This window comes from Populus trichocarpa, chromosome 16 (genome assembly GCF_000002775.5).
Source record: "Populus trichocarpa isolate Nisqually-1 chromosome 16, P.trichocarpa_v4.1, whole genome shotgun sequence".
Taxonomy (NCBI): Eukaryota; Viridiplantae; Streptophyta; class Magnoliopsida; order Malpighiales; family Salicaceae; genus Populus; species Populus trichocarpa.
In genome coordinates this window covers 144,405-170,986 of record NC_037300.2, presented here as the reverse complement: position 1 = coordinate 170,986, position 26,582 = coordinate 144,405, and the positions used below count along the sequence as shown (strand labels likewise).

Sequence of the window (26,582 nt, the reverse complement as noted above, 5' to 3'; positions counted from 1 at the left end):
TAAAAAAGAGAATTATGTAAAGAAATGGACACCAGTGAAAATTGTACTTCTCATTAATTAGATTTTTTTTTTTCAATGTACAAGTGAAAAAGAATTCTTTTACTAACAATAAGCAAATCCATGTAAAACATAGGCAGGCGTGGTGTGAGTAAAAATGATGCATGGTGTAAATAAATCGTATGTGTCCTGATATCTGCTTTCGTTAATTTATCATGTTGCAGAATTAATGTAAACAGAAGCTAATGAATCTTTCTTAATGAAGGAACCTTGACAAATAGATTTTACCTAAAAGCAGTGGCCTTCTCTTTCGGACTGGATGGACAATCCACAGTACTCTTCTGCTATTTTAAACTCCAGTAGTATCATGCATGTTTAAAATTCCAATGGTGTAAAATGCACTGCATGCCCTCTAATTAATGAAACTGTTGAAGCATAGGGTTAACTTCTCTCAGATGTTTCATTGCCATCCATGCATGTACTGTGTTTATAAGGAAAACGCATGCAATTTTCCAAGCCATTAAGTTCTCTGATACACATAATTGGCCAGGAAAAATTAGAGCCACCTAGTGCAAGAAATGGAAGAAGTGGCAGTAATTATTGTAGGAGCTGGCCCTTCAGGCATAGCAACCTCCGCATGTCTTAATCGACTTGAGATTCCAAACATTGTGTTAGAAAGGGAGGGTTGTTGTGGCTCTCTATGGAAGAAAAGAGCATATGACCGCTTGACGCTACACATCCCTAAGCAATATTGCGAGCTGCCCTACATGTCCTACCCTTCTAACGCACCAACATTTGTTCCCAGGAATGGCTTCATTGCTTACTTGGATGAATATTTGTCACATTTTGGCGTTACCCCGCGATTCAATAGGTCGGTCGGACTTGCATTTTACGATGTTGATGCTGGGAAATGGCGCCTTGAGGTGACTAATGTTTGCTCTCATGTAAAGGAAGTTTACGTCGCGCAGTTTCTCGTGGTGGCAACCGGTGAAAATGCTGAAGGTGTTATTCCTGATATCCCCGGCCTTGGTGGCTTTGCAGGGGAATGCATGCATGCTAGCCAGTTTTCTAATGGAAGAAAATACAGAGGAAAAGATGTTTTAGTTGTTGGGTGTGGGAATTCTGGCATGGAGATTTCATATGATCTGTGTCAATCAAATGCCAGGACCTCCATTGTTAATCGCAGCCCGGTAACCAATTTCTCCAAAGAATTCAATACTGTTCATAAGATTTATTGACTCAAACTGTTTCTCTCCTGACATGTCCAGGTACATGTGGTCACTAAGGAAATGGTCAGTCTGGCAATGTTTTTGCTGAAATTTCTCTCCGTCACATCAGTGGACAAAATCCTCGCAAAACTTTGCAAATTAAGGTTTGATGATCTATCCGAATACGGGATTCAAAGACCAAAAGAGGGTCCATTTTATCTTAAAACAACGCAAGGTCGATCTCCCACTATCGATGTTGGGTGTGTGGACAGAATCAAGCAAGGAAAAATCAAGGTAAGTATGACATATAATTACAATATTAATGAATCTCTTAATTTCTCCTTGGTCGACGTCGTCTTCTCCACTTGTCATGCGACGAACAATGATATGATCAATCTGTCATAGGTCTTTCCATCCATGGCGAACATAGAAGGAAAGAAAATTGAATTTATGAACGGCGAGAGCAATCAGTTTGACGTCATTATCTTTGCCACTGGCTACAGAAGCACTGTGGGAAGATGGCTTAAGGTGTGCTCGACGACTTTCATTGCATTGAATTTGTTTAAGCACGCACGTAAATGTTGAGGAGATTAATTCTATGATCGATCAAGCAGGGTGGTGAGGAGCTCTTCGATGACAATGGATTCCCCAAACAAGACTTGGTCAACAAGTGGAAAGGATCAAATGGTCTTTACTGTGTTGGATTTGCAAGAAACGGCTTGCTGGCTATTTCAAGCGATGCCAAAAACGTATCGCAAGACATCAGTACTCTGATTCTGAATTGTCAAATCTGCTGAGAAATCCTTCTGTGACGAGTCTCAGGCTCCTTTTGCTTTTTAACCTGATTTTCATCGAAAAACAGGAGCAATAGCTTAGACAAACGAGTTTTAATACTATTTGGTTGTGGTAGAGGGTGAACACCTATTTAGTTTTCCCTTTGATCAATATTTTTTTTTCATTGGAATAATAAATATACCATTTTGGTTTAGCTAGCCAATCTCATTTGTGTTCATTCTATTTTTATTTAATAATCCTTTTAGTGGTGAAAAAATTAAGTCCCACTAGAATCTTCTATCCTAATCCTAGTTTTTGACCTTTTGTAGTCATCAAATTAATCTAAAAGCCAATATACCAAATAGAAAATAAAAAATTTAACTTTTAAAGTTATTATTTAACTGGTCAGATTCTAAATTTACTTTTTAATGATTACTAGTTCAAATTCTATAAATTTTAAAATCATTGAAGATTTACATAGTTATTAACTTTAAAATTCATAAAATTAATCGAGTTATGCGTAAACTGACCAAGTCACCACAATAATAATAATAAAAAATCTTGATGGCAATATTGCAATATCGAATAATCATGATCGATCAATCGGGTCAATTAGAGTGAATGGGAGCCTTAAGGTAGGCCCAAATAGTGAAAAAGAAAGAAATAATAAGATAATAAAAAGCCCAAAAGAACAAAGAGGAGACAATGGTGTTCAAAATCACTCAACAGACAGGGGAGAGGAGAGAAGAGAACAGGTCTGCGCTGTGCTGCTCTATTTCTCTCTCATCACTCTCAGGTGGGTTTTTCTCCATGGAGACTGAAATGGGTTTTTCATGCTTGATCATTTTATATTTATTTACAATTCCTTTTTTTATATATATATATATATATATAACAAAAACGCTGACTCCTTGCTTCTTTTGTGGTTTGCTTGTACATGCGAGTGTTGCAGAAAGCATACAACTTTAAGCTGCAAAATGGAGAAAGGAGGAGGAAAAGGGTTCTCTCTCCCATCCAAAGAGCCTAAGTCTTCTCTCAAGTCCTGTAAGGATGCTTTGCATTACTCTACATGCATTTTTCCATTTGTTCCTGCTATTTTTATTTTCATAAAAGAAGAAAATTTAATGGGGTTTAATTAAATAAATTTATCAAAATTCTTTGCTCTACCCCATGTCTATGGAGGGTATTACTGTTGTGTTGGTTCATCCTTGTGGTTTAGGGTTCTGTGAATTTTGGGTTCTGCTTGCTTTTCTCTAATATGTTTGTTTTTTTTATTTGTAGCCATTATTTGGGTTTTGTTTTATTACCACTTAGTTTATCTTAGTCTTCTCCTTCAAGCAACTTGCAACATTGGAACTATTTGGAGGTGCCTTTATAACTGAAGTACTGAACGATGTGAAAAGGCTTTCATGTTTTTTTTTTTTTTTTTTTTTTTTTCCTGAAGACCCCACATGCACGCTTCATTTCTCTTTTCTTTTTTTTCTGGATTGGACAATAATTGAAACTACTCATAGTTTCTGTTTGAATGTCTTTGCTAGCATCGACCAAAGGAAAGGATGATTCAAATAATGGAAGGAAAATCCATTTTGAGTCTGAAGGTTAGCATATTTATATGTACTTTGACTCACCTTTTCTATTTCTGGGATTTGTTCTTCATACTTGTGTTTTACTATTTAAAATGCATTTCTTTGAGAATTTCTATACAGTTTCTTCTCCTTTTCTTATACACATCATCATTTTGTAGCACTGATCTTACTATGCATCATTGTTTCTCGGTGGGCTTTTATTTATTTATTTATTGATTTCTGTTGATTTTCTTTATACAATCAAGGTAATTTGAGCAAGGGGGGGAAAGGAGGCAAGATTGCAAATGGTGGGAAAAGTCCAATGACAAAAGAACCACCTCCACTTGAGCTAAAAATTGAGTCAGGTATATATTCTTATCCTAGCTTTACATATCTCATTCATCAAATCTCCAAAGATTTATTTACTTGTTTTTCTCTACTAGAGAAAAAGAATTACATACTAGTTGCTATCACAATGTTAGCTCGTTCTTTGCTCTCAATTCTAAACTGCTTTATACAGAGTTAATCTTTTCCAACTTTTCCAATGTTACTATGCATGGCATGCGTTATAAATGATTGTAGGGCTTGCATTTCCTCTCTCAAAAAGTATCCTCTATATTTACTGGATTCACAGTGATTTTTATTTCCTTGGGTAGGATACTGCTATACTATCATTATTTTTGCTTGTATATGCAGAACTCCCACAGAATGCCAAACCCCTGATGGATTGTGAGGCTGCACAAATCTTACAAGGAATCCAGGACCAGATGGTTCTGCTGTCTCAGGATCCAACTATCAAACTTCCTGTGTGAGTAACATGTACAAAGCTTCTATTCTCAAGCAAAAGGATCTTGGAATGCTGAAATTGTGTTGCTTGTTTTCAGGTCATTTGACAAGGGGCTGCAGTATGCTAAGAATGGTGCCCATTATACAAACCCTCAGTCTGTTAGACGAGTTCTTGAGTATCCTTGTTTTTATTGCTATAGGAAGTAGTTATAATGAACATGCGCTGATTATGCATTTTATATTAGTATTCTGTGATCAAACTATTGTTGAACCATTAACTCAAATGTCAGGGCTTTGAGAAAATATGGTGTCTCTGATGGAGAGGTATCAATCTTAACATGAGTTAGTTCTTTTTAAGGAAAAAAATAAATGCAGCTTTTAATTTCAACTTGATGAGTGCATTGCAGATATCTCTAATCGCCAATGTCTTTCCTGAAACTGCTGATGAAGCTTTTGCACTTGTCCCATCTTTGAAGGTATGATTTCGTTGTTTTCGGATATGAGTGCATTTCTCCCGTGACTATCCTGGGTTTTTTCATTCAATAGTCTAAAAAAAGAACAAATTTTGTTGTGAAACGCTGATGAATTGATGCAAAGCTTCTTGATCCACTACTGTGGAAGGCATTATATCATAATTTTTTGATTTGTTTTCTCCCTTTTGTCAGTCTAAGGCTAGCACACTTAGAGAACCCCTGAAGGACATTTTAGGCGAGCTAGCTAAGTTTAAACAGCCAGCATGAAGCTCCAAACAGTTGAGGAGGAGATTCTTGGCAAGATATCTCCTTGTTGCTGCTTGAGCTGGTGGCCAGTTTTCAGAATGCGGATTCATCTCATTCATGGGGAGATGGAGATGACAGTGTTGTGATGGATGGAGCTTGTATATTATAAACTCCTTTGATAAGAAGCTTTGCATATCTTGCCTATAAACTACATTTAATGTAATTAACTCACTAGTAACGATCGATCTATGTACTTTCTAACCATTCAAATCTTGCGTTTTTTGGGTTGATTGTTTGCCATTAGTAGATAGCAAAGAATGAATTGAACCGTTGAATCATCTCGCTAAAGCGTTGATGCATGTAACTCCTAAGGTCCCTTGGGGGATTAAGTTAGCAATGTTTGTTCCAGACTCGTTCTATGCCCTTTTTGCGTGATTGTGGTAGATTTCTTGCCATCATCTGTCAACTTCACAAGGAGTAGGCCAGCTCCTTGATGGTTCAAATTCTTAACAATATGACACTACCTTTACTGTATGCTATTTGTAAAAGAACTTTTAGTGGCTACTGTTAACCATCACAATGCCCTCTAATATTTCATTTAAGAGATGCTAGCAAACAAACCAAGTTATCAAAAAAAAAAAAAAATGATATTAGTAAATGAACAACTTTAGTTAAAGTTTTGAGAGAATGGACGTGACTTGATGCATAACAAGTTTGTTCATGACTAAAGCACAAGTTTTTCTTTTTATCTTTTTTCTAAGATGACATCCATATTTTATCTTAAAAAAGTATGTAATTACCTGCTAGGGAATAAATCAAAATCCGATATTAATTCAATATCCCAGTTTCTCATGGAAGCGAAGTATATGTATTTTATGCATTACCTATACCGAGAGAGAGTAGTTGTTAGTAGAGGTCTATATTATTTGGAATGGAGAAAAGAGAATAGAAGAGACGCAGAGACGAGTGATCAAGATTCAAGGCTGAAAGACCAAGATTTTTCGTATAAACCCAGATGGGAAAACAAGAAAAATATCAAGAGACAGACACAGAGTCAGAATCATCAGATGATGAAGAAGATGAGGAGCCTGAGAAATGGAGAAGACACTACCCATCAAAACACAGGATGTTATTGGTTGGAGAAGATGACTTCTCTTTCTCTCTTTCTTTAGCCAGACCTTTTGTTCTGCTCTCAACTTGGTTTCAACTACTGCTGATACCCAAGGTACGTACTCTCTCTTTTCTTTCTTTTACTTCAACTTGTTAAAGGGTTTCTTTAGTTTGTTTGACAAAAGAAAGAATTTTTAATGATCCGTGAAGGGTTTGTCTTTGTTTGAGGTGCATATAACATAGCCAAGAAATACAGTAATGGCGAAGGAAATGCGAGGGAACTAGAAGAGAAGGGAGGGTTAGTGCTGTATGAAGTGGATGCAATAGAGATGAGTCAGCGCAACTTTTTGAGGACTCAAAGGTTTGATCGAATTGTCTATAACTTCCCTCATGTTGATTTCCTCTTCCCTGAGGGTAGCTACTGCCAAATCCAGTTATGTTCTAGTCTCTTACACAATTTATGTTCCCCTATGCTTACTTATATAATCTTATCATTGTATTAGTCTATTTATTGTTTATTTTATGAAGTTCATTTTGAATTTCCTGTATTAGAATTCTTAATACCAATGAGATAGAGTCTAAATGATGCATTCCCACGTAAGAGCAAGTCTTAAAGCGAAGAAAACGAGAACCCACTCACTAATTTTTGCTCAATTAATAAAACAACTAAAACTATCTGAAGTTGATTCCTCTTCTTTAGGGTAGCTATTGCCTAAATCCAGTTATGTTCTCTTGCTCACTCTTTTCTCTAAGTTTTGTGTTTGTTAGTTCATGATTATTTCAGCTAGTCTCTGCATTGTTTCTTTCATTGAGTTTCTGCCCTCTCAAGGTAACATTGAACTTTTGTTATTTTAGGGTATTAATTCTCTTTAAGACTTTAACAACGGATGGACATTCTAACTAGGCTGAAACTGAGATGTAATAAAGGGGTTTGAACCAAATATTTCATTTGAAAGTTACTGAAGGACTTTCTTTCCTATGGTCATAGTAGCATGAAAAATGACTCGGGAAATTAATTACATTTTCTGAACAGAACAAGAAACAGATGAATCTTGATTACATCATCATACTTTTAAAAAAATTCATTCATACACGAGATCAAATTTGAATGGGAAGAACTGGAGAACTGTATGCTGAAAGGATGTGTTAAATTTTCTTAATATCTGTTTGCTTTCATGCCTATCTAGAGATCCTTGTGTAGTGATATGGATATATCGGAATTGAAAAAATTAAATGATGACAATATGTTGGGATTGAAATAGGTTGAACAAGATACTGCTAAGGGGTTATTTGAGCAATGCCAAAGTCATGTTGAAAAAGGATAAAGGGGAGATTCATGTAACACACAAAGGCGACAATGGAATTTAGTCAAGAAAGCAGAGAAGATAGGCTTGGTTTTTGCATGAAATTGTGCCCTTCTCCAAAGATGACTATCCAGGATATGACAACAGGAGAGCTCATGGAAGCCTTTCCGATGCCCCCTCTCGATTTGGGGATTGCAGTACTTACAAGTTCAAGCCCAACCAGTCATCCAAGTTCAATAGATCATCAAGTAGAAATGCTTGAATGTTCTGTGGTGATAGATAACCGAGCAGAAGTACTGCTGATTCGTGAGTACATCTTGTGGAACATGTATTTTCATATATTCATACAGCTGGTGTTTTGTAATAATTACTCGTATTTTTGGTGTTCAGAAATCAAAATACTTTAGCAGCTGATTAGTACCATCTTAAACCAAATACATCCCTGATGCTTGCTTTGTCGAGGCTTCATAAGTCATGAGGTGCTGCATAAGGTACGCCTTAGGAGAAAGTCCTATGGTACGACGGCATGTTGACATGTTGGCTTTTATGACAGTGATTAATGAGAGTCTGTATGATCTCCATGGACATTGTGTTCTGTATAACCCCATCTCCAGTGAAATTGGTATTTTTTTAATTGAAGAAATAACATCAAGCGTGAAATGACATGGATTTCTGGAGGATTCGCATGCCATTGACATGGAGGAACTGGTCAAAGTTTTATAGAGATAAACGGGGTGGATCCTAGCTAGTGCACAAGTTGAATATATATCCTCAGGATGAGCTGAGGAAGAGATGAAGTTTTCTTCTTCGTTAAGGTCTTGATTACGTACGACGCCAAGCATAGTCAAGCTAAAGTATTATGTTGTGTCATTGTCTTCCATTGTTTAACCTTGTGATGTAATAATTTATTCATGAAACTTATTCATGAAAAAGACATGGTGATTTACAGAAAGCAATCCCGGAGTCCAATTGTCCTTGTATATACGATCTTAACTATGCAATCCAACTTTTTGATAACCAGGCCTGTAGCGGTTGTAAATTGGAAGGATTAGAGTATTTAAATAGAAAAGATATATATAAAAATGACAAAAACATGTAGAAGATATATATATATATATATATATATTCCATTCAATACCATAAGGTCAAAATACTAAACATATCCTTTTGATTCTTTAGGAAAAAAGGAGAGAAATCCTTCTCAGAGGGAAAGATGCTGGAAGTTGTGGACAATACTCACCCTAAGTTCCAAATCTTTTCACAGCCCCATGCATTGCGAGGCCTTTTCTTGGAAAAATAAAATTAAAGATCTAGTTCAGAAGTCATATTATTATTATTATACATTGTTCATTGTGTTTTCTTCTTAATTACCATGCATATATCCCTGGTGCCAAGAAAATGTAGGTGAAACTTACGAAACCAGTACCTGTCAACATTGCTATTTTCTTAGAAATCATGACATTGAATGCAGAAAAAGAAAAAACATTTGGTTGAATTGATCAAACTTCATTCTAGAAATGATTTTTTAAAATTTTCTGATATTGACATTAAATTATAGTTAAATAAGAAATTTTAGGTAGTTTCTTTGTTGTTTGTTGTGGTAGATAATTTTTTTTTCTAAATTTGTTTTTTTTTTTTTTTTTGTATTTTGTTTTGGTTATTGACTTTATAGATAATTATAAAAAAAGAAAGAAAGAAAAAAAGGATAGACATTTATATACCGTGTGAAATTATATCATTTGTAATATATGTCTTGTGAGAAAATAAATGGAAGGATGTAATCATCATCATTAAGAATATAGAATTTCATAGGGTTGACCTGATCGATGGCTAGGTGCTTTATTCTTTCTTAATTGTCTAGGTTCAAATCTTGAGGCCATCATCGTTGATGCTATATAATATAGGTAGAGTATTTTACCAGGAGCACAAGACAAGTTCCTGGTTTCTTCGAATAAAATAACTAGCTAGCAAGCACTGGTAAATTCATACATTACCATATGGGGAACTACAACTCCACAACAGGCTGTGGTGCTTCTGCTTATTCTCGACTTCCTAGTACTCACTATTCTCCTGATGATGATCACTCCCTAAGGGACCCTCTTCTACGCAATATTACACAGGTTAATTATGGATTTAATTAGTTTTTTTCTTTCTTTTTATTTACCACTTGATTTGCTGAACATGTTCATCTGGGTCTTGAACATTTAGTATGATAACTTTGCTTGTTGATTATGGCATGCAGAAGGTGGAGGAGCAACATCAACAGCTTCTTCATCATATTTATGAAGCAACTCGTGTAAAGGAGACAGTAAAATCGGCCACTACGTCTAGCTCTAGCTTTAACCCTAACCCTCCTCCCTCTAAGCCCATGCAGGTAATATTTAGGTTTTTAATTTCATTTCCTGATAAATTTTACGTCATCAGTTAATTTCGTGTTGAATATATATATATTTCTGATGTTTACTGCAACCCATGAAGGAGGAGCAAAAGCCGAATGGTCACCATGCCCTTGAAAAGGAGCAAAAGCCGAATGGTCACCATGCCCTTGAAAAGGAGCTTCATCAAGAGTTGATCAGGCATGGAGTTGCAAAGCCAAAAGCTTTAGCTTCATGCCCTTCATGTTACGTGAGTCGTTGATCCTTTCATTGCATCAATCCAAATGAACACATCATTTCTGATGAATATTTAATATATGATGTGAAATCTAATAAATATAATTTGCTGGTAATATATGGTTGTCTTCAATATTATTGTTAATATTAATTTGTTATTGATGAAGAAACAAGGAGAGGCCATTGAGAGACTCAAGGAGAAGAATGCTAGTCTAGAGAAGAGAGTCATGGAGTTGACAGCTACTATAGAAGAGATGAAGAGGACTAGTGATTCAAACATAATTAATAATAATAATATCAAGATACCTGCGGCAGGCTCAGGCTCAGGCTCAGGCTCAGGCTCAACACCCCATCAGAGCAACATCAACACTCCAATTATACCTGATGATCTTGTAAACCTGCAAACCAGTCCAGTTCCTGATAGCAGTACCAATGAAATTGAGATGAAGAATGATTCAATGATGAGTGAACAAAGCTCCGCGACACAAGCTCTACAATCTGAGATCATCTATGGATCCCTGAATGATCTTACTGGATGCCTAGTGGTTTTGATTTTTCTAGTGGCCGTGCTCATTGGTGTTTCACTATAAACAATCATCATTTCATAATAATAATTAAGACATATATAAATATCTTATGCATGCATGCATGTGCTCATGATACATGTCTTCCATGATTTTTGTAGCGTTTATATAGTACATTGAATAAAAAAGACCAAGTTTGTTTTTTTTGCTGTCGGTATTTTAATTATTTTGGATATTGACTTTATAGTTTTTTAATATACTCTTAATTAATGATTATAAATAAAGAAAGAGACAAAGACAACCCTTTATATTTTTTATTTTCATGAAGGTTATTTCATGAGGTTTGCTAAAATAAATAAATAATTTAAGTCTACATAAGTAGATATATATGCAGACAGACACAACACCCTGCTGACTAAATTACTAAACACTCGATACGACAGATCATGACAGTCCAATTACAGTTTCCCACGTGGAAATGTTATTAACCAGTCAACGGTCTTCTATCTCGTGAAGCTATCATTAATTAATAGTCCAAGAAAAAAACAAAGAGTTGAGTATTTGATAAGTAATTTTATTTTACCGAATAAAGAAAAATAAAAGGAGAGAAATTATCATTGACCTAATCAAAGGATTGCACTGTTCGACAATTAAAATCAATGTTTTCATTAATATCTTGTTGTATCACTCTCTTATATACCACCAGTCTAGTCTCAATACCATAAATTCTCAACTTTTTAATTTAATTATTTTTATAAAATTAGAATTAGTTTGAGTTGACTTGAGACTCAGATTTGAAATATAAATAAATACAAGTAAAAGAAGAGAAAAAGCTTGGTTGACATGAACAAAAATCCAAGTTGATTGCGACCGAGTCAAAACCCGACTCTCAACGAGTTAATTTAATTTTTTTTTGGATAAAAATAATATCATTTTGATTCTTTAAAAAAATGAGATCAACCCGGGTCAAATCTCTTGATTTATAACTCGGGCCTGCCTTAGATCGATCCCGAGATCGATCCCGAGTTGAGTCTTACAACTATATATGAAGCTAATTAATTTGTAATTTAATATATAATATATTTTTTTGTTCTTCTGGGGTATATGCGTTGATTAATAAAAGTGAAGGGTTTGAAGTTTGATTTCATCATCTCATGTTGTTGCTAGTTTCAAAGAAGTAACCTTTTGAATTTTGCTGCTGATTAAACTTTCGATTTCGGCCCCATGATAATTAATTAACCTGGTAAGTTCTTAGCTAGCAACTAGAAGAGGACTTGTACTCCTGCCGGTTTGGTATGCATCATGATCAGAATTAATAAATGAGAAGCTTCAGCTTAATTCCTTGAGTTGCCTTTTCAATATTTAGGTTACATGTAGTGTTGACCTTTACAATTTCAAAGGTCTTGCCTTTTCATTAAGGTTACTTAGCGTTGACCTTTACTATTCAAAGGTCTTGCCTTTTCATTTAGGTTACTTAGCGTTGGCCTTTACTATTTCAAAGGTCTTGCCTTGTTGTCTTATATATATATATATATATATATATAGTTTGCCTCTTGTCATTAGTTTATATTATAACCTTCATAGATTCTTGAATGATTATCTGCAACTTGCGGGGGTGCTGACTGATATATGAAGAATAGAGTTCCAAGTTGTCATTTTTATAATCCAAGTTATTAGGTAATATTTTTTTTTTAAAAAAAATATTTTTCTCTTGTCATGGAATGTTTTGTACTATTTTCTAGTATCAGTTGTTGCTCAGTGAGTGGGATATATATGAATATCTAAATTATTGAGCTGCTAAATATATAGTTGTAGAGATGTGAAAGCTTATATATGTAACTGAAATCGTTTGATGAGCAGTTTGTACCAAAACCAGTACGATCAGAAAGTTGCGCAGCATCAATATGGGATGCATACATTCAAGGAATCAGGGTCATCATCATGATCCTTATTGTTGTAGGGCTTCATCAAAATATCCAAGCACTTCTCTATATTCAGCAAGGCATGCTGCTTATGATGATGGAAGAAGCAAGCTGCAGTCAAGGTATTCAAGAAATGGTGACGATTACCATTCTCTTGAGCAGGTGAAAATGCTTCTCCCTTGCAGCTACTTAATATCTAATTAATTTAGATATCTGAGTTGTTGCCTCCTCATCCCCACTTTTTTGTGGCGCCCACACACACCTGCTGCCATTAGAGGAATACAAGAGTTTTTCCTTCTGTATTTTTGAACATTGAGTTCATCTGGCTATTGCTTGTATTTGCCTCTAGAACTAGAAAAAGAAATAGTAAAACCTGATCGCACAACTTATGTAGGTTACGAAAGCTCTTGTGCAAGCTGGTCTGGAATCTTCCAACCTTATTGTAGGCATTGATTTTACCAAAAGCAATGAGTGGACCGGCTCGCGGTCTTTCCATCATAAGAGCCTGCATCACCTTGGGGATTCTCTGAATCCGTATGAACAGGCAATTTCAATAATAGGAAGAACGTTGTCAGATTTTGATGAGGATAACCGCATCCCTTGTTTTGGCTTTGGTGATGGTGAGTCATCTATTACCTTTCTTGCTCAATGCAAGATGCATGGCATATTTATTCAGCAATTTGCTATTCCAGTACTGTTTTAGGGGCATAGAATGGACTGTTGTATCATTGAAGTCTTTAAATTCGTTTGCAGACACAACTCGTGATAAAAAAGTCTTTAGCTTCTATCCAGATGATCAAGTATGCCATGGCTTTGAGGAAGTCCGGAGTCGTTACAGAGAATTAGTCCCCCATGTTCACTTAGCTGGTTAGTTTAAACGATTCTTCTTACATTGATCACGTCAAGTTTTCCTTTGACCTACTTCTGGTGAAACATTTCTTGCGTTGAGCCATGACAGGACCAACATCTTTTGCTCCAATCATTGAAACTGCTATTGAAATTGTGGACAATAGTGGTGGTCAGTATCATATTCTTCTGATCATTGCTGATGGACAGGTCAGTTCCTTCTACTTTGAAGTCTGCAGATGTAACTATTACCTCTTAAGAGTTTAAATCTTTCCCTGAAACGTTTTATTAATGCTCTTGACTGCATGATATGTCAGGTTACAAGAAGTGTAGACACTGCTAATGGACAGTTAAGTCCTCAGGAGCAGAATACTACTGATGCCATTGTAAAAGCAAGGTATTAATATTCTGAAAAATGTATTTTTTCAACATTTTGCAGTTTGTGTTTAACAAAATCTGTATTTTTTTTAATCCTTTTGCAGTAATTATCCCTTGTCAATTGTGCTGGTTGGAGTTGGTGATGGACCATGGGACATGATGCATCAATTCGATGACAACATTCCTTGTCGGGCTTTCGATAATTTTCAGGTTGAAATATTAACTTGGGGAACTTCGACAGAAGCTTCGAATCTTTGAAGTCGGATTGATTGCTAATGCGTTGTTCGTTCAATGCAGTTTGTGAATTTCACAGAAATTATGTCGAAGCACATTCCCGTGTCGAAGAAGGAGACAGAGTTTGCTCTGAATGCTTTAATGGAAATGCCATCCCAATATAAAGCCACAATAGACCTCCAACTCTTAGGGTAATATGATATCCACTAACATTCAGCTTAGTAGTTGAAGTGTGTTCTAGTTTTCTTACAATGATCGATAGCCTGCACTCTCATCATCATCTACTTGCAGCTTCCAAAGAGGTACTCCTGTAAGGAATATTGCTCTTCCTCCTCCACCTGGAAACAGCTCGGTTAATTCCTGTCCCAAATATAGCAGCAATAATGCTTATGCCCCGTCTGCAGATCATTCTTCAGACAACAGGCGGGTAGATCTCATATTCTAGTCTTCTGAGATAACGTGAAAGTTTTTCTCTTGGTTACCCAGTTTTTAATTGTTTCGTTATGCTTTGCAGCAATGTCCCTTGTGTTTATGCAATAAGAAAGATCTTGCATTCGGCTGCGGACATCAGGTAACCTAAAAACAACATGCATATGGACCTAACATTGCCATCTCTTTCCTGACAATTATGGCTCGTTCTGATTTCCGCAAATCTTTTGCAGACATGCTATGATTGTGGGAAATACTTGATGCGATGCCCCATTTGTCGAGCCTATATAACCACAAGGATAAAATTGTACGAGTAAGCTGAGCAGCAACTATAACAGTTATAACAGTGGGAACCTAAGACATTGTTTACACACTTGTGTGATTATAAATTATGGAGGGTAGCCCGAAAAATATTAAGAGATTGGGCAACCTCTATTATCCTTAGCTTCTTCTTTTCTTTCTTATTAGGATTCCAATCTTTTTTTGTTCCGCATCATATAGAAAGTTGACAGGACAAGGCGTTGTTAGATTAATGCTCAATTTCCATAAAACTGCTCTTTAGCTATTGGATAACCTCTCAAATAATCACTTCAACACAATAGCTTTAGCTATTAAATAAAGTTTTAAAATATAATTTATATTATTCTCTAACACACTCCCTTAAATGAAAGTCTTTTGGGTTTGAAACTTGCACAAACCCCATTACCTTATGCTTGATTTTTTATCAAATAAATGGGGATGGTGACATTCAAACTCATGAATGTTTGGTCATCAAGACTCTAATACTATGTTAAAAAACCAATTCAATCTAATAGCTTAAGCTATTAGGTGAGGTCTCAAGCATAGTTTTAAAACATGGCCCGGCCCGGAGCTGGAACTGGGTCGGGTTGAAGAAAAAACAGGGGAAGGAAAAACCCGGTGTAACCCAGCAAGACCCGGTCAAAAAACTGGTTGCAACCCGTTGACTTTTGTTTTTTTTTTACTAAAACGACGTCGTTTTGATTTAAAAAAAAAGAATTGACCCGGACGACCCGGTAACCAAATCAAAACCCGGAACTTGGACCTTGAACCAGACCGGGTCTAAAAACTATGGTTACAAGATATAACTTATCATCATCCTAGATATTTCACATCTCTCAATTCCTTTGACCCCTTCACTGGAGAAGATATTTATAACTTATCATCACCATCAGTTTCACAAATAAACCTCAGTACCTTAATTTATTACGTGTGGTAATTTTCTGGCCTAAATTTTATGTGATTAAGGACATTATAACCAGACAAATGATCGGTTGTGATATTAAACAAGGGAAAGATTTCTGATAAGTTGCGTTAAGCTCTAATTAACAGTACTTTCTAATAATTATATTACCTTTTTATTTTCTGCAATTAATATTACTGTAACATAAGAATTTTCAACAACAGCAGAGAAAATATATATGGTGACGTTACCGATAATTCTTTTGTTATCCACTAACAGATAAAAGGAGGATCGATCGATAACATCGGTACCTATAAATCCAGGCATGCAATCCAGCTCCCAAGAGCTTCTTAAGGATAGGTAACAGTACTGTTCCTGCAGAGTACTCGATCGTTCCATCTTCCGATCACACAGTACTGCTACCATGTCACAATAAGGTTTAAGATGACAAATATATCAAAACAACAATAACCTTTATATATAAATACAAGCTCTAAGCCTTAAAAATCATATATAATTAATGTTAGCATGCGGTTCTGCCTGTATGATAGTTTTGTGATGGTGGCATGCAAGGCCTGCTAGCTGGGCATCTTTTCTGTTTAAGAATGAATTATACCTCAGAGGCCAGCATGTAAGCACCTAGCTAGCTAGCTATTTATTTATTTGGTTACCACCTATACCAGATTCCATAATATATAGTACTACCATATTAAATCAATATTCAAACCTTTATGAATAAACACATCAAAATATTGTTTTTTGTGGTCTTGCCTTTCCAGCAGGATTGAAGCGGCGGTGAATCGGAGTGGAAATGCTGTCCAAGTTGGTCTTGAAGAAAGCCTACATCAGTACTAGCCATGCAAAAAAGAAAAAAGAAAAAAGGAAAGCCTACATCAGTACTAGCCATGCAAAACTATGGATTATTATGCACGATGAACCATCAAAAAACACACAAGGGCAAGTGATTGGAACATCTATATATTTATCTGTCCAGTGAAACGAAGGGTAGGCGAATTAAGGTGATCATTAATTAAGCTCGGAGAAGTTGAAATAGCTAGGAGAGAGAGGTTTCGTATATTAAGACTTTGTAGCTAGGATTTGATTATAAGGATTTACATGAGAGAGAGAGAGAGAGAGAGAGAGAGAGGGAGAGGGATGGTGTACTCCTGCTTTAGCAAGGCGTTGACGACGGTGATGGGGATATATATGGGGATGGCTTTATCAATGTCCTTAATTTATCTAATGGCGGTGAAACCTTGGGCGCCTACAAGCGGCCTTCAATGAAGTTTGAAAACATATATTTGATTTAATTAAAAATAATTTTAGAAATTAATAAATCTATAAACAGCGCTCTATATTTATCCAATAGGATACTAGCTAGAGATTCCTAAATATTATTTTAAATTTATTATTTTCTGTACGTATAAATTTTAGAAACTGAACAATAACATGGCCGGACATAACATAAACACAACAAGAAAGAAATTTATAGCAAGAAAAGTCAGCCAAAATACTGACTAGGACATGAGCTAGGATAGATACACAATCCATAAATCTCACTTTATTTTTTCTCACTCTGTACAATTTTTCCCTTTACATAAGAAAATCCTGACTTAAGCATTGTTATATGTTCATCAAAGAACTTATTTTATCGAAACTAATCAAATTGTAATTTTTGTGTAGATTTTTTTAACACTTCATCATATTCTATATATGAATGTTTAACACACCAAAATCATTCCACGTACATGGAAACTTCATCATTATCGACTTAAGGGTGGTCTGCCAAACCCATCATGGATATTGGCAAAGGAATAATAATAAAAATAAACTAAAAAAATGCACACAGAAAGTCTCCTCTCTGACGGCTCACAGATTTCCAGTACTGTGTGGTTTAGTGCTCTCCATGCAAAGCGTAATGGCCCAACTTGTTACTGAAAGTGTGTGTGTGTTCAAGCACGCAGTGAAGCAAACAAATCTTCCAAGTCTTGATAATTAAGGACGCCCGCTCATAGTCAGTGATGGCAGCTCGCTCATAGTTACTGAAAGCTGTGTGTATGTGTGTGTTCAAGCACGTAGTGAAGCAAACAAATCTTCCAAGTCTTGATAAGGAGGCCGCTCATAGTCAGTGATGGCAGCTCGCTCGTAGTCAGTGATGGCAGCTCGCTCATAGTTACTGAAAGCTGTGTGTGTGTGTGTGTTCAAGCACGTAGTGAAGCAAACAAATCTTCCAAGTCTTGATAAGGAGGCCGCTCATAGTCAGTGATGGCAGCTCGCTCATAGTTACTGAAATCAGTCAATCTACATATTAAGCTTAATAAAGGACAAAAATATGCCCTTACAGAACTGATAGACACTGCACTTTTAGTTGATGAACAAGTACATGTTTGCGTTCGTTGTTGAAATTTTTTTCAAATTATTTTTATTTAAAAATATATTAAAATAATATTTTTTTTAAAAAAAACCTTCACTTTTAATATAAAACAATTTAAAACTTCAAAAAATTAAAAATAATCAAAATTTACTGATGCAGCCCCAAACAGGAGCTAAGAAGTAATGAAAGAAGAAGAGACACCCCACTTGCTCATAAATTTCCAAGCGGCCTACGGAAAGTATATGCAACTTTGTGGTATTAATAGGATGTTATAGACAGGATACGTACTCTAATGGTGGCTTTCATGGCTAGCCTCCTCTTGGTGGCATTCTTTACCATTTGTGCTCATGCATGCAACTGAAGGTTCTTGTATGTTGATTATCATAAAATTGATAAATACAATTACTATATTGCGATCACTTTTATAGATAAAATTTTGCATTCCTGTATTTTTCAGTAGATACTGACAAAAAAATTCTCCTAGTATATACTGAAAAAATAACAAAGGATATTATAATAAGATTCAAAAAGACAAATTATACGGTGACATGATATTTTTACCAATAGAATAACCAATAAAGTTTCTGAAGAAATAATTTCATCGATAATGCCGTCAATGATATTTGATTTATAACCTGGTGATCGACCCTCATCTCTCCCTCCCTCATTTCTCTATTTTTCTTATGCATTTTTTTCTCCAACAAACAACCACCCCTTCCCCACAACCTCAACGCAATTCAACCTCCCACAACACTTAGTTTGTTAACATTGGTGTTCTGATTCAAATTTTATAAAGGATTATCCACTTTAAGTAAACAAATCTACCATTTTTTTTATTTGAACTCAATTTTAAAATATTGATTTTTTTCATATTTTTTGTAGTATATGTATTTTGTTTGGGTGTTTACTTGTTTTATAGTTTTTTTCATATAAATTTGTTGTATGGATTTATGATTTGTACATGTTAGGGTTTGTTTTAGATTTTGTAAAATTATATTTGTTTATAGATTGATGAAACATATGTAGAATTTTTTACTTAGGTGTTTTGTGATAAAATAAATAATGACTTATTTAACGGGTCAATTTTATATTTTTGTCAATCTTATTGTTGAGTTGAAATTTTCGGTAAATATATAAAAATTTGAATTTATATAGATATTTAATAATGAATTAAAAATACTATTAAAATAGATTGAATAAGTTTGAGCTAAATCAATATTTTTGTAAATTATTTAGTTAACGTAGTTAATTAATACATATTGTCATCTTTATTTTATATAGGTTTGATATAAGTGTTCATGGATGTATAGAGATTCACCCCTAAAAGTTGTGGAGGATGGATTATTGTAATGAGGTTCAGAATTTTATTAATAACACACTATCTAATCCAAGAAATATTAGTTAAGAGGGTATAGATGTCTATGCAAGAGATATAAAAATAAAAGGTTTCTTGATCTAAATGTTGTAACGATGCATCTTCTACATAAAGGGTTCATGAAGAAATACATGTGTTGGCAAGCATATAGAGAATCATATGTTCCTCACGATACCATGGTAGAAAGGATGGTTGGCTTAGCTTCTAGTTTTAGCAACGTGCATGAAGTTTTAGATGACAATAGTAATATTCCTTATAGGATTATGATTATGGATACGATGAGAATGAATCAGGATCATACCAGCTAATGTTCTATCATAGATTAAGAACCTAATGTGATTGCATAATTTACCATGAAAGTGATCGATATGGTCTCCCTAGTGCGATTGCACAACTCTCCAATAATAGGATGAACAATACCTCAACAACGGGGATGGACGCGATCTTATTAGGGCAACAACCCCACAACCTTCCAGGGATGGAATGAGCTTAGTCTTCCTAGTGCGATTACACAACTTATCTTGAAATGGATCAATTCAATCTTCCTAGTGCGATTACATAATTTACCTTGGAATGAATCAATATGGTCTTTCTAGTGGGATTGCACAACTCTCCAACGATAGGATAAACACTACCTCAATAACAAAGATGGATACAATCTCTCGCCAACAACCCCACAACCTTCCAATGATGGGATGGACTCACTCTTCTTGAAGCGATTACATAATTTATCTTGAAAGGGATTGCCATGGTTTCCCTAATATGTAAGGGATATTTATCCTATATTAATAATGTGTAGAGGATATTTATCTATTTTCAATGTTATCAAGGCAAAGTAACATTCTAGTCCTTTCTCTCCATAAAAGTACAAGGTTCATGGACTATAAAAATTCTATGAATCTTTCAAATTAAGAGAAAAAGGTTTATAATCTCTTCACTCTCAATATTTTTTAGCATACATATTTTTATATTCTATCTTTTTAAAATACCATTGTATTTTATTTCTCTAAAATGATATTTACTTAAATATCTGAAAGCCTCTAAATCTACAAAAGGAAACCTTTTGCAAGTACCAACCATCTTGTCCTATAAGGTATCAGGTACCTACTACCACCCATCTTGGCTAAGGAGAGAGGAATAGATTGCTTGAATAAAAAGACTAACCAATTATCTAACACATAAACCCTGCTCTAAAGCTATAATTATTTGGATTTTAGGACATTATCATCAGCTTTGTGCATTTTGCATCTAGAACTGATAATAATTGTTGAATGCATATCAGAAGGTTTTTTTTTTTTTGCCCTAATTTCATTGCATGATCCGCCATAATTAAGTGTTGTGCAATCGAGAGCACTGCAGGCTATTCTCAGGTGATTGGCTACATTTATCAAATCCTTTGAAGGGTCTGCCACACACCACCTTGATGGAATACACTTAACATTCTTTGCATTCTTCAGTAACCTGTTACCGAAACCATGCAAGGTTCAATGCATATTTAGCTTGGCCATCAAACGATCGAAAATCCCCCATGTCTTTCAAAGTTTCCTGGGAGTACAGTACTCTTTGCTCCTTCAACAAGCAGACCGAAAAAATAAATATCCATGGGAGGGGCACCTGGTCTCGGAGGGGTTCCTTTGTTACTCAATACATGATTTATACAAGTCCCTGCTGGTTGAAAACCCTTGCTGCAGTGAGGTTTGCACCAATGGCTCCATCAGTTGGCCAACCCACCACCCCAATAACAATGGGCATCTGATCACCATATCCAAGTTTGTTGAGTGCTGCAACTAAAGTGTCGAAATTCCCATCAAAAGCATTGTAGTAGACATTAATTAGACTCATCTGTAACAGTATGGGTACTCCCCTCAAAGAATGCGTAGTCTTGTGGAAAATCTGAGTTCCCATCTGTAACTGTATTTTTTTATGTTGTTTTGACCACACACACAAGCTAATAACTTAGCCAACAGGTTATCATGCATATATGCCCCTGAAAATAATTTGAGGATTGGAGTAATATCCGAAGTAGTTCTTCAGTCTTCTTCATTGCTAAATGGATTGCATTGAGGAAAATTATCCCAAGTCCTGATATTAAACAAGAATTGCTGAAATTGACCTTCGATTTCGAGACACTTGATTCTTCTGTTTAAGATCAATCCAGGTTTTAACCACCTTCCTTGTTGCTAGAATCTTCATTGAAAAAAATCACTTCATCCTTGTCCAGTTATTTCACTTGAGAGCTGTAAGAAAATCTAGAGGCAGAAAATATCTACGACATAGCTAGCTTCAGAATTATATAGTAGGCTAAAGAAACTTCATTATATATCGACATAAGGGTGGCTGCCAAACCCATCATGGATGGAAAAGGAATAATAATAATAATAAACTAAAAAATGCACGCAGAAACTCTCCTCTCACGGACTCACAGATTTCCAGTACTGTGTGCTTTAGTGCTCTCCATGCAAAGCGTAATGGCCCAACTTGTTACTGATACTGTTTGTGTTAAAGCACCTAGTGGAGCAAACAAATCTTCCAAGTCTTGATAAGTCAGTGTTGGCAGCTCATAGTTACTGATTTTTCATTTAGATAGCTATTGAGACGAGTCATTCAATTTATTAAGCTTAATAAAGGACAAACAAATGTCCATGCAGAACTGATAGGCACTACACTACTACTAGTTAGTTAATGACTAAGTAGCAGTGCAAGCAAAAAAAGACACCCCACTTGCTCATAAATTTCCAAGCCGCCTAAGGAAAGTATATGCAAATTTGTGGTATAAATAGGATGTTATAAACAAGGCTTCTCATTCCAAAATTACATGTATATTTTTCTTTGATACAAACTATATATTGTGCAAGCAAAGATGGTGAGAAAGGAAACTGTATCTGTGGCTTTCATGGCTAGCCTCCTCTTGGTGGCATCCTTCACCATTTGTGCACATGCAACTGAAGGTCCTCGTATGCTGGCATCCGAGAAAGTGTATTATCCTCAAGGTAATTTAAATTCACCATGCTTGCTTATCCTTCATGGTTGATTGCTTTTCCACTAATGTAATTCTTGATTATTTGAAGGTTGTCGCTGCTGCTTCTTTGTCGGAAGGATACCAAACATGCGCTGTGGAAAAGTATGCTGCACTAGCATTAGAGGAGAGAACTGCTGCATCGGAACATAAAAAACAATAAGGCGTGAATGTGGCATAATCTATGTGCTTGTGTGTGTGTGTGTGTGTGTGTGTGTGTGTGTGTAAATCTTGTGTTGCAGACCAAAATAAATTATACTATAAGCTGCAAATAATTGGAGTATTGGAGCATCATTCTGCAAGTTGCAGAAGTTCTTCAATACTCTTCTTCTTATTATAAACGAGAGGGCTCCGGCATTTGTAATTTTATCAGTATCCTGTAATAAAAGGATTTACCTTTGCAGTGTATTATCCTCGAGGTAAACTAAATATATTATGCCTGCTCATGGTTTATTGTTGATTCTGTTTACTTTTGATCTTGTTGTACTCACGAGGTAAGCATCATTCATGTTTATTTGAAGGTTGGCGCTGCTGCTGCAGACAAACATGCAGCAAAAGCCCTGCATCGAAACATAACAAAACAATGAGGTGTGAATGTGGAATGTGGCAGCATTCATGTGCTTGTTTACAGTCTTGTGTTGCATCGAAACATAACAAAACAATGAGTATCATTCTGCAAGTTGCAGAAGTTCTTCACCATTCTTCTGCCTTTCTAAATGAGAGGCTCTATCAGATGCGATTTTACCTTTTTGTAATCAAAGAATTTAACTTGGTAATAATAAATACCTGATGCAATGGGAATTTCTACTAAACTTGACATGCCTGGATCACAAATCAGAGTGCAAGCACATTAAATACATGATAAAATTCAAAGTACATAGAAAAATAAGGTCAATATAATTTCAAGATGGGATAAATATCCAGTACATGAGTCTACTCTGTTTCCTACTCGATATGCTATCACATTTTGGACATACCTAAATAACTGTATTCTCTTGTCTATGTGCAAGACTGCTTATAGTTCTTGAACAGGGGGGGTGAGAAAAACTCATGCAAAGAAACTTCTCATAACATTAGAAAGAACCACACCCCCCCTAGGATAGAAGTCCAAATGGTGGTCCACCTACGACATGATCTGAAAGCTAATGAACTCTTATGATCATTCACTCCAACAGGGAACCTGCAATCACCAACTGATGGGTCTAGGAATGTCACCATACCAAGCCCATCGAAATCACAGCTTTGTGCATTTTGCATCTGGAGCTGATAGTAACTGTTGAATGCATATGAGATGTTTCCTTTTGCCCCAATTTCATTGCAAGATCCGCCATAATTAAGTGTTGTGCAATCAGCAGCACTGCAGGCTATTCTCAGGTGGTTGGCTACACTTGTTAGATCTTTTGAGGGGTCTGCCACACACCACCTTGATGGGAGATACTCGACATTCTTTGCATTCTTCAGTAACTTGTTACCCAAACCAAGGTTCAGTGCATATTTAGCCTGGCCATCAAACGAGAAAATCCCCCAGTGTCTTTCAAAGTTTCCTGGGAGTACACTCTTTGCTCCTTCATCAAGCAGAGCGAAAAGATAAATATCCATGGGAGGGGCATCTGGTCTCAGAGGGGTTCCTTTGTTACTCAATACATGTTTTATAAGTCCCTGGTTGAAAACCCTTGCTGCAGTGAGGTTGGCGCCAATGGCTCCATCAGTTGGCCAACCCACCTCGCCAATAACAATGGGCATTTGACCATATCCAAGTTTGTTGAGCGCTGCAACTAAAGTGTCGAAATTCCCATCAAAAGCATTGTAGTAGACATTAGACCCATCTGTAACAGGATGGGTACTCCCCTCAAAGAATGCATAGTCTTGTGGAAAATCTGAGTTCCCATAAAGGCTAAGAAACGGGTAGATATTCACAACAAAAGGTGAGCCGTTTGAGTTGAGGAAGGACACAAGTTGAGTCATAATCTGAGTTAGTTCAGGTCGGAATGCCCCTTGAGAAGGAAGAGAAGACTCATAAGCATCAGCATTGCAAGGAACTACTAGCTTTACATAACCAGCTAGATTTGCTTTCACCAGAGACTGTTGTAGATTGAGCAGAGCAGGGACAACAAAAGATTGAAATTGACCTGAATAACTTGTGAGGAATGGTTCATTTCCTACAGCAACGTACCTGTCATTGTATGGTATACGAGAGCATCGCATGAGAAATGCAGTAAAACTCCTGATATACGTAGAACATTACAAGCAAATCCCACATTTTAACAAATGCAGCAATCCGAATTCTGAACATGCATAAATGCACTTTAGGTTATGAAAGTATTGGTCTGCAACCTATGCAATTCCATGAGTGAGAAGATTCTTAGCTCAATCCAAGCTATCTGGTCTCATTCCAAAAATCTTACACATTACTGAAACAAAATAGCTATTCATGGATGGTTAGGTGCCATATCAGTTCTAATTCCTAAAGGTATCTCATGAGCAATGTTGTCTAGATCCTAGGAAGAGGAGCTACTCGAGAAGCTTGCTATTTGGCATGGCAACCCACAATTTCACAGACAAAAAAACTCTTTGTCAAGGAGGTACAACACACCTCAGCTGTATAGGACCATTAGAAGTTCAAACTGTGGTACTGGTATCATGAAGTTGCAATTACTAAAGATTCTGCATTATTAGTGATGAACATGTTACTAATCAAAAGGGCCTTTGGGTTTCTACTGAATTATTGATTCGCCTTCCACAAGGAATTGCCTTTCCCATTCCAAACCAACTTTGGTTTCTACTGAATTATTTGATGGATTCGCAACATATTTAGAGAAAACTTAAGGATTTTTTCCTTCTTTCTTATTTTTTTTCTTAAGAAAAAGGAAGTAAGGTCTATATCCCAATCCAAATCCCATAGATAATTGTATCTCTGGTTGCACTATTACCTAAGATGTACCAACTTTGCCTGGTAGCAACCCTAATGCTCCTTTTTGAGAAGTACCTCACAATCTTTACTCATAGGCACCTCTACATTTGGCAAGGAACCCAACTCAACAACATACAAATATTTTCCATATGAATTACTAACATGGCATTGCCTTGCACTTATCCATCTCAATTCACTCAAGATTTAAAAGGAAATAAAAGCCAAGATCCAGATGAAAGAATAAAAAAGCCTTTTCCTTTTCATTTCATTCCCAACTCCTGTAAGAAATCAAATTGACCCAAAAAGGCAAAAACAACAAAACTTAAACAAGGAAGAGAGGGGGAGAGTGAAAGAGAATAACCTTATATCAGCACCACCTTTAACAACATATCTAGACACATTTTGCCTAACCCACAAATCAGAAGCATCAGTTGAAGAGCTAAGAGCAGCCAACATCTCATTAGGAATCCCAACCATGACTTCAATCCCACTCCCCATTAAAGCAGTAAGCGAACCTGGGTCTGCATCGAACAACTTCACTCTCTTTATCTTGTTGTCTTTCAACAGATCCACCACAGTTGAGGGCTTCAACCTGTGAAATGAGATTGTCCCCCAGTTGACTCCTATTGCTGATTCTCCCACTGGAAATGACCCTGATAGTAGTATGATTGCTAGCACAAGACAAAGCAGAGTTCCTGACAATCTTGACATTTTGTTCGTCCAAGAAAGGAGAGAGCTCTAAGGGTTTCCTTCAATACCATTCATTGAGGGGGGGAGAGAGGGAGATGTAATGGGACAGATATAGGAAACTTGAAACGGTTTCTGTGGTGAGCGGGTAAAGAGTGACAACTGATAACCCCCTGTTATATTATAGCAAGGACCTGCCAGAGAATATCTTAATTTGTTAGATATTTTAGTTTGGTTTCCGCAATGCCTTCATTACCCCCCAATTTTTAGTTTTTTTTTTTTTTTAATTAGCACCTTAATTAAAAAATTTGATAGAATAATACTATTTAAAAAACATTCGATAAAAATAGTGTATTTTCGCTACGTAAGCGCAATTTTTACTAAATATTATTGTTCCCAAATGACCAAGATATCAACTAAATTTTTGTCTTCTCGCATTTTAAGATTTATAAAAATACCCTTCCATGAAAGAATCTGCACTCGTAACCCATTAGTGTGTCACTCTGCTCCTTCTCCCTAGAGGCATCCGCCGTCTCTTTACCTCAAGAACCCATCTCTGTTTAGATCCAAAACAGGGTATCTCTCTGATCCCAAGTGGAAAAATCTTGAT

General features: G+C 36.0%; 5 protein-coding genes and 1 pseudogene across 9 annotated transcripts; 5 read left to right on the top strand and 1 right to left on the bottom strand.

The window, feature by feature from the left end:
* The first annotated feature begins 432 nt into the window (after nt 1-432).
* On the top strand, nt 433-2,202 carry LOC18105996 (probable indole-3-pyruvate monooxygenase YUCCA11). The gene is made up of 4 exons (XM_006373510.3): nt 433-1,187; nt 1,266-1,499; nt 1,611-1,733; nt 1,820-2,202. The coding sequence occupies exons 1-4, from the start codon at nt 576-578 to the stop codon at nt 2,000-2,002; spliced, it is 1,152 nt and encodes a 383-aa protein (XP_006373572.1). The 5' UTR covers nt 433-575; the 3' UTR covers nt 2,003-2,202.
* Nucleotides 2,203-2,646: 444 nt separating this feature from the next.
* LOC18105995 (DNA-directed RNA polymerases IV and V subunit 4) lies at nt 2,647-5,337 on the top strand. The gene is made up of 9 exons (XM_006373509.3): nt 2,647-2,775; nt 2,932-3,023; nt 3,518-3,577; nt 3,811-3,909; nt 4,241-4,352; nt 4,429-4,506; nt 4,621-4,654; nt 4,738-4,806; nt 4,996-5,337. The coding sequence occupies exons 2-9, from the start codon at nt 2,957-2,959 to the stop codon at nt 5,068-5,070; spliced, it is 594 nt and encodes a 197-aa protein (XP_006373571.1). The 5' UTR covers nt 2,647-2,775; nt 2,932-2,956; the 3' UTR covers nt 5,071-5,337.
* A 152-nt stretch (nt 5,338-5,489) lies between these two features.
* On the top strand, nt 5,490-8,480 carry LOC18105994 (uncharacterized protein At4g26485-like; annotated as a pseudogene).
* Nucleotides 8,481-9,209: 729 nt separating this feature from the next.
* LOC112324518 (uncharacterized) lies at nt 9,210-10,803 on the top strand. Of its 3 annotated transcripts, none has more exons than XM_052448062.1 (4): nt 9,210-9,583; nt 9,706-9,837; nt 9,984-10,088; nt 10,243-10,803. In XM_052448062.1, exons 1-4 carry the CDS (start codon nt 9,461-9,463, stop codon nt 10,663-10,665), a joined length of 783 nt encoding a protein of 260 aa, XP_052304022.1. In that variant the 5' UTR covers nt 9,210-9,460; the 3' UTR covers nt 10,666-10,803. The 3 variants fall into 3 exon arrangements, with proteins under 3 accessions (XP_052304022.1, XP_052304021.1, XP_024443408.2); XM_052448061.1 differs by having other exon boundaries at nt 9,981-10,088; XM_024587640.2 differs by having other exon boundaries at nt 9,215-9,583; nt 9,942-10,088.
* Nucleotides 10,804-12,163: 1,360 nt separating this feature from the next.
* Nucleotides 12,164-14,973, top strand: LOC18105993 (E3 ubiquitin-protein ligase RGLG2). Its single transcript, XM_052447862.1, has 11 exons — nt 12,164-12,276; nt 12,460-12,683; nt 12,916-13,141; nt 13,275-13,388; nt 13,480-13,577; nt 13,685-13,764; nt 13,850-13,955; nt 14,043-14,170; nt 14,271-14,406; nt 14,494-14,550; nt 14,642-14,973. Exons 2-11 carry the CDS (start codon nt 12,504-12,506, stop codon nt 14,723-14,725), a joined length of 1,209 nt encoding a protein of 402 aa, XP_052303822.1. The 5' UTR covers nt 12,164-12,276; nt 12,460-12,503; the 3' UTR covers nt 14,726-14,973.
* A 7,136-nt stretch (nt 14,974-22,109) lies between these two features.
* On the bottom strand, nt 22,110-26,146 carry LOC18105992 (glucan endo-1,3-beta-glucosidase 5). 3 transcript variants are annotated; one of them, XR_002978475.2, is made up of 4 exons: nt 25,647-26,146; nt 23,352-24,547; nt 23,161-23,196; nt 22,110-22,934 (listed from the first exon to the last, which is right to left on the bottom strand). XR_002978475.2 is itself a non-coding variant. In XM_024587952.2 (2 exons), exons 1-2 carry the CDS (start codon nt 25,994-25,996, stop codon nt 23,440-23,442), a joined length of 1,458 nt encoding a protein of 485 aa, XP_024443720.2. In that variant the 5' UTR covers nt 25,997-26,146; the 3' UTR covers nt 23,253-23,439. The 3 variants fall into 3 exon arrangements, 1 of the variants encoding a protein (XP_024443720.2); XR_002978476.2 differs by lacking the exon at nt 23,161-23,196; XM_024587952.2 differs by lacking the exons at nt 22,110-22,934; nt 23,161-23,196 and having other exon boundaries at nt 23,253-24,547.
* Between the last annotated feature and the right edge of the window lie 436 nt (nt 26,147-26,582).